At 53.7% G+C, this 17,306-nt stretch overlaps 1 protein-coding gene across 1 annotated transcript in view; it reads right to left on the bottom strand.

Moving 5' to 3' along the window:
• Positions 1–17,079, bottom strand: part of CDH22 (cadherin 22) — a 75,611-nt gene extending 58,532 nt beyond the window's left edge. The window contains exons 1-2 of the mRNA XM_047770294.1: positions 16,422–17,079; positions 6,136–6,430 (exon numbers count right to left, since the gene is read on the bottom strand). Coding sequence (XP_047626250.1) covers positions 6,136–6,430; positions 16,422–16,685 — 559 coding nt within the window. The 5' untranslated portion in view covers positions 16,686–17,079. The remainder of the gene's footprint in view (positions 1–6,135; positions 6,431–16,421) is intronic.
• Between the last annotated feature and the right edge of the window lie 227 nt (positions 17,080–17,306).

The raw sequence follows: 17,306 nt of genomic DNA, 5'->3' as shown, positions 1-17,306 counted from the left end.
CGAGAGTTGGCACCAGAGATGAAACTGATCTGCTACCACTTTGAGATCAGGGGCAGTATCCTGCTTATCTTTGCATCCCCACCTATCTAACAGAGGGCCACATACATAGTAAGAACTCTTAGGTATTTACTGAATTAAAGCAACTTTAATTTTTTGTTTCTCTCCACTTGGGGCTATATATATATATATATATAAAGTAGGTGCTAATAAATGTTCACTTAGTTGGGTGACTCATCTTTGCAATCCCGACAGAGCCAAGTACACTGGAGGCCTTGTATATAATGGGTGCTAATAAACATTTGTGGATTTAATTCAATTACTTATCTTTACATCCCCTGCAGTGCCCAGAATAAAGTAGCGGCTAATAGATGTGTGTTGGATTGAACTTCTCGTTTCTGTACCCTCAATGGTGCCAAGTATTTTGTCTTATACATAGTTGGCATTAATAAGTAGGTGGAGTTGAATTGGCCATGGGAGCCCTGTGAAATTCTCTTGCTGTCCACCGGTTAGGTTGTGACCACTTAGGGAAGGGGTCTGGCCCCCCCAACATCAAGAGATGATCTAGTCTAACTCTTCTCTACCAGAACTCACTCCCTCGCTGATTTCACCCAGCCTCAAGCCTTAAATTCTCGCTCTGCTGATGACTTCCAAAGTTGTAACTCTAGCCATGATCTTGCCCTTGACCTCTAGACTCAGAGATCCAAATGTCCCCTTGACAACTCCACATGGATTTCTAGTAGATGTCTCAATCTAACATGTCCAATAATGAATTCTTAATTACGTGCTGCAAACTTGCTCTTCCTGGAGCATTCCCCATCTCAGCAGCAACAGTTCCATCCATCTACTTGCTCAAAGCCTTCAGCATCCTCCTCATTTTCTCTCTCTCTCACTTCCCCCATCCAATCTATCACAAAACCCTGCTGGCTCTACCTTCAGTGTACATCCAGAATCCAAGTCACCATCACCTCCTGGCCCCACTATTGCAGCTGCCTCCACACTGATCTTCCTACTTCCAACCTTGCCCCCTACAGTCTATTTTCAACATGGCGGCCAACAAACCAACTTTTAAAAATCCACATTGGATCATATAAGTCTTCTGCTCCCTCTCTCACTTAGAGCACAACCAAAAAGCTTTTAGTGGCTACAGAGTGCCATGTGGTCCAGCTTCTAGCACCTCCTCTGACCTCCTTGGATCCTCTGCCCCCTCATTTATTCCTCTCTTTGCCACATTGGCCTCCTTGCTGTTTCTCAAACATGACAAACACATCACGCTTCAAGACTTGCTGTTGCACTTGCTGGTCCCTCTACCGAGAGCCTTCTTCCTCTAGCCTAGTGGTTCTCCAACTGTGGCTCCTGAACCAGTAGCATCAGCATCACCTTATTAGCATCTTTGTTAAAAATACAAATATTTCTTTTTCTTTTTCTTCTTCTTCTTTTTTTTTTTTCTTTTTAGGGCTGCACCCATGGCATATGGAAGGTCCAGGTTGGGGGTTGAATTGGAGCTGCAGCTGCCAGCCACAGCCACAGTCACAGCCATTCCAGATCTAAGCCACATATGCAACCTACACTACAGCCGGATCCTTAACCCACTGAACAAGGCCAGGGATCGAACCTGCATCCCTGTGGATATTAGTCGGGTTCATTACCACTGAGCCACAACAGGAACTCTAAAAATGCAAACATTTCTAACAGCCTGGATCTACTGAATCAGAAACTTGGTTGGGGCGGGGAGGCTTCCGTGTTTTAACAAGTCCTTCACATAACTTGGATGCACAATAAAGTTTGAAAACCACTGTTTCACATAGCTCCTTGGTCCATTCCATTGGTTCCTTCGGCCCTTTGTTCGAATGTCCTCCTATAAAAAGGAAAGGCCCTCCCTCCCCCCCATCTAAAATTGCAGTCCCGATATAACTCCCAGTTCTCTTATTCTTCACAGCACTTACACCGCAGGGTGTATTATACATTGGCTTGTTTATTTCTTTCCTGTCTCCCTCCCTGCTCTAGATGTAGGCTTCCTAAGGATCCCCAATGCCAGGGATGGTGCCTGGCACAGAGTAGGCGCTCAAAAAACCTCTGGGCATGAATGAGCCCCCTCAGTGCTCAGAAGGGAACGTGGGGCCCAGAGAGGGGCAGCGACTTTCCCAAGGTCACACGGGGAGCCAGGCCTCCTGACTGTCAGATGCAGGACCCGCTTCACTGCATTAGGCTCAGCCTGGCTGGCGTGCCCCTCCTCAGAAGTGTGGCTCATTGGGGGCCCCCCGGCACACTTTCCTTCCCTTTTAAGCTGTGAGTGGTTTAATTTGTGAGCGCTGCAGCCTTTCATGTCCCAAGCTGCATCCCCGCTCCCTCTGATCTCGGAAGAGCCCAGACCCCCGGTGCTGCTTGTCGACCCCGCCCCTCTCAGCGCAGATCAGGAGGCTCAGTAATTGTGACTGATTTTCAAAGCCGTCTGGAGTTTCCGCAACTACCCCGGTGTCGGACTTGCTTCCCTTTCAAAAAGTTGCTCAAATGAAATAAACTAATCTAATTTCTGCTTCCTCCTTCCTCCTCCTGGGTTTCCCTGGCTTGTCCAAGTTAAGTCCCTACTTTTTCCTAAGTGAGAATGTCAGAGTCGGAGGGCTGGCAGCGGGCGGGGAGGCAGGGCGGGGGCTCCTTAGAGCTGTGTTCATAAAGCTGGGGGCTGGCTCTGCCTCCTACTTCCCGGGTGACCTTGAATGAGTCCCTGCCCTTTTCTCGGTCTCATTTTCCCCATGAGTGACACAGAATCTTGCTGCTCCAAAAGCCTGGGAGCCAAGGCCAATGACGTGCTTGGTCACTGACATGCTAAGTGACTGTGGGTAGATCTCCTCTCTCTGAGCCTTGGTGTTCCCATCTGTTCAACAGGGATGCTAACATCAGTCCTGCCACCTTTCAGAGTCGAAGTGAGAGTGAAGTGGCGATGGGAAGGCCACTATGGTGGCTATGCGGCTGCACTCCCCTCTGTACCCCTCACCTGCATCCACTAGCCACCTCGCAGCAGCACCAGGAGATGTCTTTCTTTTTGTCTTTCTAGGGCCTCACCTATGGCATATGGAGGTTCCCATGCCAGGGGTCAAATCGGAGCTACAGCTGCCGCCCTATGCCACAGCCACAGCAGATGGGGATCTGAGCTGCATCTACGACCTACACAGCAGCTCATGGCAATGCTGGATCCTTAACCCACGGAGTGAGGCCAGGGATGGAACCCGCATCCTCACAGAGACAATGTCAGGTCCTTAACCCACTGAGCCACGACAGGAACTCCCCAGTGGGAGATTTCTAAAATGCAAGTGTGCCCACATTACATCCTTGTGGTTCCCTCAAGTCCTTTGGATATGATTCCAGCTTCCTTCTCTTGCCTCATCTCTGGCCATCTTTCTGGATTTTTCCATGTAGAAATGTGCAGCTCAGTTTTAGGTGAAGAGAGACAGGACCACATCTCCTTAGGTCAGAGTTTGAATCCGGGAGTGGGGGCTGCTGGACCTGGGAAGTCAGAGGGTTAAGCTACCTCCGACTGACTATGCGCATTTGAACCCCTCACTGGCTCCTCTGAGCCTTAGTTTCCCCACTTGCAAAACTGATTTCTAAGTATTCCCTGGGTCTTTGCCTTGGACAACTTCCAGATTTATCTCTCTAGCCCAGACCCTTCCACTGAACCTGTATATTGAACTGCCTTTTCCAAGATCTCTCTTCGGCTTTCTGATAAATACTTCCAGCTTAGCACATCTGAAACCAAACTCCTCGTTTCCCTCCATCCCCCAAATCTGTTTCTCCCATCTCAGCAAATGGAGATTGCATCTATTTAATTGCCCAGGTCAAAATCTCGGTGGTCATCCTTGAATTTTCGTCCTCTCTCATCCCACAGCCGGTCCATTAACAAATGCTTTCAGCTCTACTTTCAAAGTAGATCCTCAAGTTTATCTCTTTTCAGTACCCTTTCTGGTACCACCTTTCTCCAAGGCACTATCATTTCCTGCCTAGGTAATTGCAGTATCCTTCTCAATGCGCAATCTGCTTCTGCCCTTATCCAGCCCCCTCCCCACCTCATCTTCACGGACCAGCCACAGGATCTTGTTACAATTAAGTCAGATCATGTCACTCTCCTGAACAAGCCCCGCCACTGACTTCCCAGCTTGCTCAGCATGAAAGGCAAAATCCTGACTATGGATCACATGGCTGCATGATCTGGTCGCCTCTCTGCGTCTCCTCAGAGGGAGTTCAACCTTGGGGCCTTTGCAAGTACTGTTCCCCCTGTCTGGAATGCTGTTCCCCCTGGGGCCCATGCCCTCACTTTTTTTTTTTTAATTTTAAAGTATAGTTAATTGACAATGTTCTGTCAATTTCTGCTGTAGAGCAAAGTGACCCCATCATGCCCTCACTTCTTTCGCGTCTTTGCTTTAATGTCATCTTCCCAGACCCTGCCTGTTTACATGCTTCCTTCCTGTCCTCCTCTGTCTGAATGTCCCCTCCATGGGAGCAGGGAGGCGGGTCTGTCTTCTTGTCACTGCGTCCCCAGTGCCTATGCATACGCGTTAAACGAATGAATGAATCTGTTTCACAGATACATAGCATGTCACATGCATGCACACGCCTTAAAGGCTGTGCATGTGCACATCTGCACGTGTGTGTGTGAACACCAGCCCACATCCACATTCACCCCCCCCCCGCCATTCTCCGTTCTCCCACCATCCCTCTGTGCTCCCCATCTTCTCTGGCCCACTCCCTTCTCTTCCTTGACTGGCTGCCTGCTCCTTACCAACCAATCTGCCAGTGTGGCCCAGTCTGGGGAAGCCAAGGCTGACCACACTCTTCCCCAAGGACCCGAATACCCCTGGCCCCTGACATGTAGCTACAGAGCTGGAAGGCCAAGGGAGAGGCAGTGTTAAGCCGTCGGCCACTGTACATCAGCGATGGAACAGATCCTAGAACTTAGGGCCGCTGCTCCCTGTCCAGCCTGGCTGGCAGGTGGCTCAGGCTTATGTGGTGTGGGAAGAGATGGCCGCTTCCGGCTTGGCCCTCAACCCATGGCACCAGCTCCCACCAGGAGCCCCAGGCTACGTGGGGCCTTGATGATCAGTCCACTCCCTGTGGGTCCCTCAGTGGGAAAGGGGGGAGTCACCCAAGCTCTTTTCAGCATCTCACTGCTGTGAGATGTGTTTCTGAGTATGGCTGTGTTGGCAGGTATGCGTTTTGATGTGTGTCCTGCCTTTTTTTCCATGTACGACTGTGTGGACCCAATGCTCCCGGGGGGTTGCAGCCACAGCTGGGAATGGGCGGCTGAATCTGTGTCTGGGGACTCGGCCACCTCCGTGAGCCTGTGTCCCTGGGTGGCCGGGCTGGGTGTGTTGGGGCTTCCTGTGGGCAGTGGATGAAGCTGTCTGGAGGTTGTTGCATCTGGCTGTGCCCACGCTTGTCTGCAGCTCCACTCGGAGCCCGAGACCCCGGGGTGGTGATAACGTCGGGCTGTGGCTTTCGCCCACGTCTAGGCAGGTGGCTGTGTCTGTGCACAAGCTCCACTGATGGGAGGGGCTGCTTCCTGGGTGGCGTTGTGTGTGACCATGTCGGGCGTGAGGCCATATCTGGTTGTGTGGCTGGGCTTTGTTTCAGCAGCTGTGTCCACTCTGGTTGATTCTGGGTGTAGGTGAGCCCAGGTTCAGTTGTGTCTGCATTCGTGTGGGGGTTGTGGTCAAGGGCTGTGCTGTGTCTGTGTGTGGTTGAGTCTGGTGAAAGGCCAGGTCAGCAGGTCCCGATGTTGCCAGCGTGTGGAGCCATGCCGAGTGGGGCTGTGTACAGGTGCATCTGGGCCTGTGTGACTACGCGAGGGTGTATAAGTGTGTCCAAGTGTGTCCCCGTGTCCACACGTAGGTCTATGTCCCTATGTGGGGACCGTGTCCCTGTATATGCCTGGGGTCACAGGTATGCCTCTGTGCAGGTGTGCAGCTGTGACCGCCCAGGACGTCGCCTGAGCTCGTGCAGGCACCTGAGCTTACACCTGTACCTTCTGCTGCGGATGGAGGTTCCTGCCTCGCCTGCCTCCCCACCCCCCCACCCCACCCCAAGCGCCTTCTCACAGCCTGGCAGCTCCCCTTCCCCTTCTCCCTGCCCCCCGCAGCCCACCTGTGGGTGAGAGCTCAGCCACGCTGCCGATGTAGGGGCCGTGCAGGAAGCGGGGCTCGCTGTCGTTGATGTCCTGCACCTTGATGATGAACTCCGACTCGGGCTCCAGCAGGCGGTTGGTGGCGCGGTCCCGGGCCTGAGCCCTCAGCGTGTAGAAGGTCTTCTGCTCCCGGTCCAGGCGCTCCATGGCGTGGATGTCGCCCGTCAGCTCATCGATCAGGAAGATGGTCCCAGCGCCCTCGCCCGAGATGGTGTACTTGATGGCCCCGTCCCCCTCGTCTGAGTCCGAGTGGATCTGGGGAGGCAGGGAGGAAGGCAGGATGGAGGCTGGGGTGGGAGCTCCTCTTGGCTTGGCCCCCCCAGCCCCCCAAGACCCACTAGGGGCCCCTTCCTAACCGCATCGCTTCTTTGACAGACCTATTCTTTTTTTTTTGTCTTTTTGCCATTTCTTAGGCCGCTCCCACAGCATATGGAGGTTCCCAGGCTAGGGGTCCAATCGGAGTTGTAGCCGCCGGCCTACACCAGAGCCACAGCAATGCGGGATCTGAGCCGCGTCTGCTACCTACACCACAGCTCAAGGCAACGTCGGGTCCTTAACCCACTGAGCAAGGCTAGGGATCGAACCCGCAACCTCATGGTTCCTAGTCTAATTCGTTAGCCACTGAGGCACGACGTGAACTCCTGACAGACCTATTCTTCGGTGAAGACACTGCGGCTGGGAGGCCTCGCACCATCCTTGTCCCAGGTCTCACTGTCAGGTCCACCGTGCTTCCTGCCCCCGTCATCTACCTTTCCTTTTCCCTCTGTAGCCAGAGCCATCTGAACACATCCTCCCCTGCTTAGACCTCTCCTGTGGCTCCCCATTGCCCTTACAAAGAAGCTAGAGCCACCTCTGCACCTCTTCTTCCTTGAGTGCCCTGTCCTTATTTCTCTGTCTACTGAGAGTCTACTCATCCTGCAAGGCTCAGTTCAAGGGCCACCTCTTCCCCAAAGCTTTCTCGGACCCCCCCCCCCTCAACCCCACCATTCCAAATCTTTGCAATACATCAAGCCGTCATTATGACGCTCAGCCTGTAGGATCGCTGTAGCCATGTTTCTCAAACCTTAATGTGCAGGCAAATCACCTGAAGATCTCATTGCAAAGCAGATTCTGACCCAGTAGGTCTGGGTGGGACCTCAAGAGTTTGCCCTTCTAACAAACTTCCAAGCTGCTGCCCTTGACCGCAGTCCCTAGGCTCTGAATCCTCAGAGGTTAGCAGTGGTATCTTCCTCTTCTTTTTCTTTTCTTTTCTTTCTATGGCCCACCTGCAGCATACGGAAGTGCCCAGGCTTGGGGCCGAATTGGACCTGTAGCTGCCACAGCAACGCCGGATGGGAGCCGCATCTGTGACCCATGCTGCAGCGTGCAGCAATGCTGGATCCTTAACCTGCTGAGCAAGGCCATGGATTGAACCCACATCCTCATGGATAATATGTCAGGTGCTTAACCTACTGAGCCACAAAAGGAACTCCAGGGCTGGTATTTCTTGCTCATCTGGTACCTAGAAAGCCAGCCTCAGGGCTTGGCACATGGTGGGGACATGGAGTGGAGGGACAGAGGAGGAAAGGGAACGCAAATTGGAGGAGCACCTACTATGTGCCGGGCACTGTGCTAAGCAATTTACACACTTATCTAGTTCAGAGTTCTTTAAAAAACAAATTCCTCTAGAGTAGCTTTTGCTATCTTCACTTTACAGATTTTTTTTCCCCCATTTTCTGACTGAGGATTAGAGAATTGGGATGATTTGCTCAAGGTCAGAGCGCTGGACTAACTGGCCTGGGTCACAGCCTGTGCTTTCTTTCTTTTCTCTCTCTCTCTCTCTTTCTTTCTTTTTTTTTTTTTTAGGGCCACATTCAGGGCATATGGACGTTCCCAGGCTAGGGGTCGAATGGGAGCTGCTGTAGCTGCTGGCCTACGCCACAGCAACAGCAATAGCAACACTGGATCCGAGCCATGTCTGCAACCTACACCACAGCTCACAGCAACCCAGATCCTTAACCTGCTGAGCAAGGCCAGGGATCGAACCTGTGTCCGCATGGATATAGTCAGATTTGTTTCTGCTGAGCCGCGACGGGAACTCCAACCTGGGCTTTCTCATTCCAGCCTCAAACTGCTTGGGAGGAACCCATGGCAGGGAAGAAGCAGTATGGCCTGGCCTGGCCTTGCCTCCAGCATCGCCATGCTGTGTGTCCTTGCACAAGTCACTGTACCTCTCTGGGCCTCAGGTGCCTCCTCTGGAATATGTGGATCATAACAGCACCTCCTTCTAGAGGTTCTGGGGGAGTTTATTGAGTGTGAGGTCCAAATAAGGCCCTCGGCACCTGCCTGGCAACAGGGGACACTGACAATATGTAACAGCCAGCCTGGCAGAGGAACTGCCCATGGAGCGGTGCCGCAGCAGGGCCCCTGCTGGGCCAGGCAGGAACGCTGGGCGTGCCGGATCACACAGAGGTCCAGGGAATGAGGGAGTTGGGGCGAGGGAGAGGAAAGGGACTATTTACTGCAGGTAGGGAGCTTTTTCCCTATTTTAACCACCGGTACAACTATACTGGTAGGTGCTCGCTGAAAATCAGCCTTCCTGAGACATAGTAAGTGTCCTATAAATGGTAGCTATCGTTATTATTATATTATTACTAAATGTTAGCTATATATAACTGGGATTTAATCCAGGCACTGTTAAGCTCCAGAAGCCAGGCTGTTTTCACTGCACTGAGATCTCCTGGGCAAGGAACAAGCAGAAAGACTGTTCTTCCAAATAGAAACACCCAAGTCCTCATCCTCCAATGTCCAAATCTCCGAGGCAGCTCTGAGCAGAATAAAATGTATCTGATGAAGCCAGTGACCTTGGGTGGGTCCCTGCTCCTCTGTAAGCTTCTGCAGAGATGGGGTGCGAACGAGAGAATCCCTAAGGCCCCTTCTGGGTTGGGATGCCATGTACCCCATCACACTCGGCAGGATAACAGGTGCCAATGAAGTCATCACGAAGGGGGATGAAAGCCCACCCCCTGCCACACAGGAGGAGCCTGGGTATAAATTCTGCTGGTGGAACTTTGTGTCTGAAAGGTGGATTATAGAAGTGCCATTTGGAAGATTGAATGGCCCATAAACATTTTCATATTTCATTAGCCGATTAATGGGCATCTCTCTCTTTTTGGCGAGTCTGCTGATTCTCAGCAGAAATTGCGGGGAGTAAATGGAGGCGCCGGGTGGAACCTTTCCGGGTCCCCGTCCTGTTATAGATTGCCCCAATTAATGCCCGTCCTGAGCTCCACCGAGAAGCCTTCTTCCTGTCCAGTTACTGTTAATAGATTTCTCATAAGTGGCTGGATTGTAAAAACCTCATAACTCAGTTTAATACCCCCAATAAAATTATCTCAAGACATCGGCCCTGAATCAGCGGCCGTGCTGGGGATGAGGAGACCTGTCTCTCCTGCTTGCTGTTGATGCTTCCTCTCCACCTTTGCTCAGGCAGGATGGCGAGAGAAGAGGGCAAACTGGATCCCTCTCAGGGAGCCTCCACCCACTTCCCAGTCAGACCTGTTGCCAGTTGATTAAATCAGCAAACATTCCTGAGCAGTGAGATACCATTTGGGGAAATGCTGACCAGCTATAATCTTACTATCACCCCCATTTCTCAGATGAGAAAACGGAGGCACAGAAAGGGGAGGTCATTCGCTTTGTCACCCAGCTAAGGGTGGGAAGCCAGTTGCCTGACTCCATCGCTCACTAGTGCTCTGATCACAGCATGTGTTAATATTACCTTCTGGGTCCATTCTTCCACCTGAGAAATCAGATCGAATCCTACCTGGCACGGGCGTGGTGAAGATGAAACGCCATTATGTTGGTAATGACCTACACACTCTGTAAGTGGTTGTCTCCTTCCCTTTCTGGCCCCCCGGGTCTCCGTCATGTCCCCGATGTCCTTGACATTTTATCTCAAACCCCCGGCCAGGGACCACTTACGGGGGGAGGGAGTAGAACCGAGTGGTGACGTCACCAATGATATTCTTCCGTGAAGCAGGACACAGAGCTCACAATGGGGCTCAGGGGCTACTCTCTGGGGTCTGCAGCATCAGACAGGGCTGGTCAGCCCGGGGAGAAGCTAAGAGCTTGGGCCGCTCGCCCTGCCTGCCTGGCTCCTGGCTCTGGCTCTACCTGTGGCTCTATCCCAAGGGCGGGTGTCTCAAGACTCTCAGCTGTGAGGCTGGAGTTTGGTGCTCTTGTTTATTGAACACCTGCTATGTGCCAGATTGCAGGCTTCTGCAGAGATCTAATTTAACTCTGGGCCCATGTAAAAGTCTCCCCATTTTCCAGGTGAAGAGCTGGAGATAGGCCCAGGTCTGTTTGACTCCAAAGCGCAGTTTGGTCACTCTGGAATCTGGTGGGAACGCTTACGATGTTTCTGGCTAAGGAAGAGGCAGAGGGAGGCGGGAGCGGGCTGCCGGGTGGCCACTGGGCTGCAGGGCTCAGGGAGAGGCCTGTACTACCCTGTCCTCACAGGCCACAGTCCCCGGCCACCTCTTCCATCTATTTCATCATTTGGAAAAGGACTTTAAATCACAAGTCAGGAGAGATGGCGGTGGGCTTTGGATTCAGGAATGGCTGGGTGCCAGCATCAGCTCTGTCACCCACCTGTGGCTGGTACTGAGCGAGACATTCCCCTCCTCTGAGCCTCAGTTTTCTCATCTATAAATGAGACCAATATTGTTTCTCCATAGATCACGAGCTCCCTCTATAATATGATGATATGAGAGAGCTCCAGGCACACAGTCAGTGCTCAGTGAAGATGAGTTGCCACTCCTTTTCAGGCACCTAGTCTCGGGAGGGACTAAGAGTCCCCTTGTTCCCCCCCCTCATCTCCTGACACAAGAGCTACAGTCTCAACACCTGACCCACTGGAGACCCAGGGGCCATCATGCAACATCTTCTCATCCTTTAAACCCAGCTGGTTTCCTCCTTCAGGCAGCCCTCCCAGATGCCCTCCCAATGTCCCCTCCTCCTGCTCTGCACCCCTGCCCTGTGCACACTCCCCTCTGTTCCACACCCCCCTGTTGTAATCTGTCTCCCCAGCTGTTGTGGGCCTCATGGGCAGGGACTAACGTTGACTGTCTCCGTCTGAGCTCACCATGCCTGGTACATACTAGGTGTCTGACAGAGTGTGCAGAGAAAATACAGGGGGAGTGGGAGAGAGGGGTGTGTGTGTGTGTGTGTGTGAGTGTGTGGGATGGTGAACTCCCTGAGGATATCAAGCCTATGGCTGTTTGCTTCCATTTCGCCGGCACCAAGCAGAGGCCACAGCACCACACACTGAATAAACGAATAATGAAGTATACAACTGTCATTAGAATCTACCAGCTGTCTTCCGGGATTTCTGGAGGTTTCAGTGATTTGGTTAAACCCCAGGTACACATGAGCTAGCCTAGGGGACACTTCCAGACCTCCTACTGTTCCCTCCTTGATATCTCAGTGATCTTGCGACATAGAGATTATCTTCTCCCCATTGAACAGGTTGGCAAACTGAGGCTCAGAGAGGGCCCGTATCCTATGTAAAGCCGCACAGTGAACAAGAGGCGGCCTGAGGCCTGTGTAACTTCGCATCTTGGGTTCTTTTCTCTGCGTCAAGCGTGGCCAGCCCAGAGGGAATTCTCCCTCCCTAAGCCCTGGCCCTGGATCATAAACAACGGGAAAAACACCAGAGTGATGGCTTCCATCCCGGGGGGGGGGGGGGGGCTGAAAAACGGGATTTACGAGGCCATTAATTACTTCCTCCTAATTAAATCAAAATTAAATGCGAGCAGAGGTACGTTTTCCTTATTAAAGACAATTAAACGGACAGTGCGGCTACGCAAATAAAAACGAGTCCAGGATTTAAACAGAAAGCAAATCAAATAAAAAGCCTCCCCCCCTCCAGGAGGGGTCTGTTCGTGCCTGGGCTCCTCGTAAACCAGGAGTTCATCAATTTTCTTTAAATATTAGCAACTTAATTAAATCTGCTCTCCTCCCCACTTTAATCCTGCAGTATATCTAAAATAGATCTCACCGCCCACAGGAGTTGGTCATAAGTGCTGACCCCATAATTCTCTTGTTTTTTAAAAAAATTAAAAATCCTACAAAATCCACATCCAGCTGACAGAAGCCTCGGGGGAAATTATGGTTGGGGAAAGGGATTAGCCCAAGTACCCGGACTGTATGGAAATGCTGGGAGGTTGCCGAGGGTGGGTGTTGTGAGAAGGTGAGGGGGGACCAGGTGGGCTGCGCTGCTGAGGCGGGCAGGACGGCACAGGGGCCCATTGGTGTGGGGCCCTGGCGATAACCCAGGGGACCCCGTGGTTCCCGCAGGTGCCGAAAGGAGCCTGGCGGTGAGTGATGGAGGAAGCAGTTGTAAAATAGGTTCCTGTTGGGCGCCCAGGGTTCACTCAGCGGATGGCGGATGGTGCGGTTGCTAAGCTACCTTTGGAATTCGACAAGGACGGATGCTCCGAGCGGCTCCCTGGGGCGGGGGACCGGGAAGCAGTGAATTAACTGAAACCGTGGAGGAGTCCTTTCTCCCTGAAGAGCGAGCGAGGACGGCATGAATGTGTGCGTGTGTATGCATACATGTGTGCACACACAACCACTCGTACAAAGGAGGGACTTGGCCGGAAAGGGGACAGGGGATTTTCAAAAGGCCAAGCTCATATTCCTAGAGTGAGGGATGCGCTGGTTACCCCTCCCCCCACTCTGGTGAGAAACTAGGACATCGGACGGCTCAGGAGGCTTTGGGGATGGGGGGGGCAGGGGTTCCTAATATCTGTGTGTACTCCAGGTGTGGAAATATCAGGCCAGACCCATCATCATAAAAGCTGAGACTTGCTGAGCACGTACTGGGAGCTCCCAGGTTCTCGGCCTAAGCTAACTGACTGACTCCTCATCACAACTCTTGGAGGAGGTGCCAGGCATAGCCTCACTCAGCAGATGGGGAGACTGAGGCACAGAGAGGTTAAAGGATGTGCCAGGGCCAGAGGACACAAGCAGCAGAGCTGGGATTTGAGCCCTGGCAGTCTGGCTCCGGTTGGCCCTGCTGAACCACACACTATATCATCTTTCATAAGAAAGGGTGCTTTGGGCACGTGTTTGCAAAGAGATGGAAACTTCTCTTCCTTCCTTGCACAGAGTGCTCGTCTGAGAGTAAGAGGGGAGGGGCTCTGGGTGAAGATGATGGAGGGAAGGATAACGTAGTCATGGCAGCAGCGGGGATGCTGCGAGAAGAAGGACCCCCAGGGCCTGGCACAATACTGGGCTCATAGAAGATGCTTCATACAGGACAGATAAACTGCACTGAGCCCAGAGCCCATGTCAGGAGAGCCTCATCCTTGGGGTTGGTTCTACCACCACGGTGGTCTCACCCCATGCCTGCCAATCAAACTTCCCTGGAAAGCCGAGTGGCCTTGGCGTGATGTTCTCTGCCTCCAGCCTCAGTTTCCCCATCTTAGAATAAAGAGACTTAGTTGGGCCCTCCCATCACCGACAGACTGTAGTTCAAGGAGACAGAGGTGGCACTTGACTCCTGCTGTTGAGATGATAATGGCTAAGTGGATGCAGACAGAAGTGATACCGCAGTGGCTGACTCTTTCATCTCTTGGGGATGTGGGTAGCTGAGGGGGCCTTCTCAGACCCCAGCTGCCGGGCAGATGACAGGGCTGAGGTGCCTGAGACCTCACAGCTGATGTTTAGGCGGATGTGTCAGAGTCCTTTCCTGACCTGCTGGGGCTTTCCTGGACCAAAGTCCCTCTACCAAGCCCGGAGGTTTTGGAGAGGTTTGGAGACACAGGCTGGGACTGGCCTCCGATATGCACAGGTTCCAACTCTGACTAAGGCACCTGCCCTCTTGCACCTCGACTCCCTTGTCTACAAGAGGGAACCATGATTTCTGCCTTGCAGTTTAAGGGTAAAGTGCTTCGTGTGGGAATAATGAGACAACAATAAACAACCAGGCCACACGCCCAACACCTTGCGCTCAGTTTTCTTCTTTCAGCCTTTCACAACCCCAGGAAGTGGGCTCCCCCAGCCCCACTTTCATAGACGAAGAGACTGAGGTCCAGAGAGAAGAAGTAACTTGTTTCAGGTAAGCCGGTTAATGGGTTGGCAGAACCAGGCCTCGAACTCAGGTGTGTCTGGCTCCAACGTCCGCACCCTAGCTACTTCACCATTAGCTCCTGCCCGGCTGCCACTTGTTCCTCCTTCCCCTTCCCTTCGCTTCATTCTACCAGCTCCACCATCTCGCCACCCTGGCTGGGAGTCAGGAGTCCTAGATTCTGCTGCTAGTTTGCTGGGTGACCTTGAGCAGAGACATGAACCTCTCTGTGCTCCATCAAATCCCCACTTTGCTCAGCCAGGGGGAATCCATGTCAGCCACATGGATGGAGGGGAGTGTACCAAGGACCAGGGATTACTGTATCTAGACCAGTGAAACTGAGTTTCCTGCAAGGCAAACCCACAGGTTTACAGCAAGACCTTCCCCTCCCCCTTGTCAAGGGTCCTGATCCCTGAGCCTTGAATTGAGCAGCTTGGTCAGCCTCCCAGTTCTCAGGTCCATTTAAGCACACAGCAAACTCCACAGCTGGTTTCCCCCATCTCTGCTGACCAAACGTTCCTGGAACGCTGACTGGCCTCAGCGGAAGCCAAACACTCCCTGGGCACCGCCCTGCTGTTCGTGCCCTACAAGCACCCTCCACCTCAACATCTCAACTGCTGCCAAGTCTCTGAAGAAGCCAGGCTCCAGCAGGCCTCCAAGGCTTTGCATCGACTCTGCCCTCTTCCTCATCAGCCTGAACACCTACTCATACGTCAAAACCCAGCTCAGGCATTTAGAAACCCCCTCCATGAAGCCAGCCAACAGACACCACTTACCGAATGCCTATTCTGAATGCCTAGTCAGTGCCAGGTGCTGACCTGCGAAGCCTTTTATTTTTTGCTTTTTAAGGTCACACCTGTGGCATATGGAAGCTCCCAGGCTAGGGGTCGAAACAGAGCTACAGCTGCCAGCCTACACCACAGCCACAGCAACACGGGATTCAAGCCATGTCTGCAACCTGCAACCGCAGCTCATGGCAACACTGGATCATTAACGCACTGAGCAAGGCCAGGGATCGAACCCGTGTCCTCATGGATACTAGTCGGGTTTGTTACCACTGAGCCACCACGGGAACTCCATGACCCGTGAGGCTTTTTATGCACCAGGGTGTCTCTGCCACTCTGGGGAGCCTGCAAATGGCAGAGGCTGGACCTCACTTCCCTCTGCCTCCCCAGCATCATACCCATGAGGGGCTCTGGGATTGAATAGATGAACAAAAGTCCTTCTCAGCGCCTGACACTCAGGGCACAACAATTACTCAGAGAGTTTGAGAAAGTAGCTCTCATTCACTCACGCAATGAACAGTCAGTGAGCAATGTCTGCGCTAGGCACTGAAGATTTTACAGTGAGCAAAACAAACACAATCTAACAGGAGAGACATGCCTCAACTGCATAATCAAACAAACACATGCATAATTAAGCGTCATGAAGCAAAGATACCAGGACCTTGGAGGGCACAGAACAGGGAGGCATGGCCACATACAGGAGGATGTGATCTAGCCTGGTGTGATCCGGGATGGCTTTTCTGAGTAAGCGGCCTCTGAGCAGGGACCTGACTGTGAGATACTGCAAGCAGTAGAAGGAGCAGGACAGAGCAGTTGGGGGAAGTAAACAATCTGGGGGGGTGGCTGGCAGGAGCCTGTGGGGGGGGGCCTCAGAGGGACCATCAGAAGGACATCAGAGGGGTGCCGTGGCTGGAGACTCACAGGGAGCGTGGCAGGAGATGAGGCTGGCTGGGAGGCCAGAACTTAGCCAATAGTGGGATGGCATTTGGGCTTGACCCCTAGGGCATGGGAAGCTATTGAAGAATTTTAAGCAGAGAGGGGACAGTTTGTGTGTGACACCGTCCTATTGGCAAACTCGTTTCTACATTCTCCGTGCATTGATCTACAAAATGAACTGGGTCTACCTAGTGCACTCTCTGCTCCAGGATGCAAAAGGGAGACAGACTAGAAAAAGATGTGGGTGGGCACGGAACAGAGGGATGACTCTGTTGTCCGCCCCTGACCGGGGGCAGCTGGGAGGCGGCCGCGGGGACTGGGTTGGAGGGGAGGGGAACTGGGGTCCTTTGCATCTACCAGAGGGCTCCCGGGTCCTGGGGGGGGGGGATAGTGGATGGGGATCCCACTTTACCTTGCCCACGTACAGGGGCTCGGTGCCCGTGTACTCCTCCACCACGAAAAACTGGTTCCACACCCAGCCGCGCTTCACGCGGCCTGTGCCAGGCGCGCCGTCCTGCGCAGCCCGGGGCTCCGATGGCGCTGGCGTGCCCGCCGCCCACAGGGGTCCTGGCAGCTGCGGCGGCGGCGGTAGCAGCAGCAGTAGCAGCAGCAGCAGCAACGCCGGCGACAGCGCGGCTCCCTCTCGGAGCCCCCGGCCGTCGAGCCGCGGCCTCATGCTTGGCCTGCCAGGGGCCTGGGCCCAGGAGCATGGACGGGAGGCACCAGGGCGTGGCCGCTCGATGGCAGGACAGAGCGGTGCAGTGTCACATGGTGGCCTCAGCGCGGCCACCGGGGCGCCGCCCCCGACGGGGCACCCGGACAGGCGCGCGGCCCTGAATGCCGCCCAGCCTTGGGGGCGCCTGGCTGCAGAGGGAGGGGGCGCGGCCGCACCCGGGGCATGGACGGCCCCGGGGTCCCCGCCCGCGCCCCCCTGGCGCGGCCGCAGCCGGATCACCAGGCAGCGCCTCTGCAGCTCCGGAGTCGGGGGTGTGCCATGGTCCCTGCGCTCAGGGGTGCTGGCTGGGGTCCGGCGGATCCTTCGGGGACTAGGGGCCGTCCCGACCAGGAGTCTGCGAGAGAAATGAGAAAACATCAGAGGAGGCTCTCTGCGGAGACAGGGCAGGTTGCGTCTATCTTTTTGTCCTTCGGGTACTAATTAAACGCCGACAGTGTGCCTGGCACGGTGCAGGGTGGGACAAACAGGACCAAGTCGTTCCTGCCTTCTTGGGCTCACAGTCAAGAAGTCATGTCCTGTCCCCTCCCCCCCAGCCCTGGAAGCTTCCTTTCAACTCCCACC

The sequence above is a fragment of the Phacochoerus africanus genome, chromosome 3, assembly GCF_016906955.1.
Source record: "Phacochoerus africanus isolate WHEZ1 chromosome 3, ROS_Pafr_v1, whole genome shotgun sequence".
NCBI lineage: Eukaryota > Metazoa > Chordata > Mammalia > Artiodactyla > Suidae > Phacochoerus > Phacochoerus africanus.
This window is presented reverse-complemented; position numbering and strand designations above follow the sequence as displayed.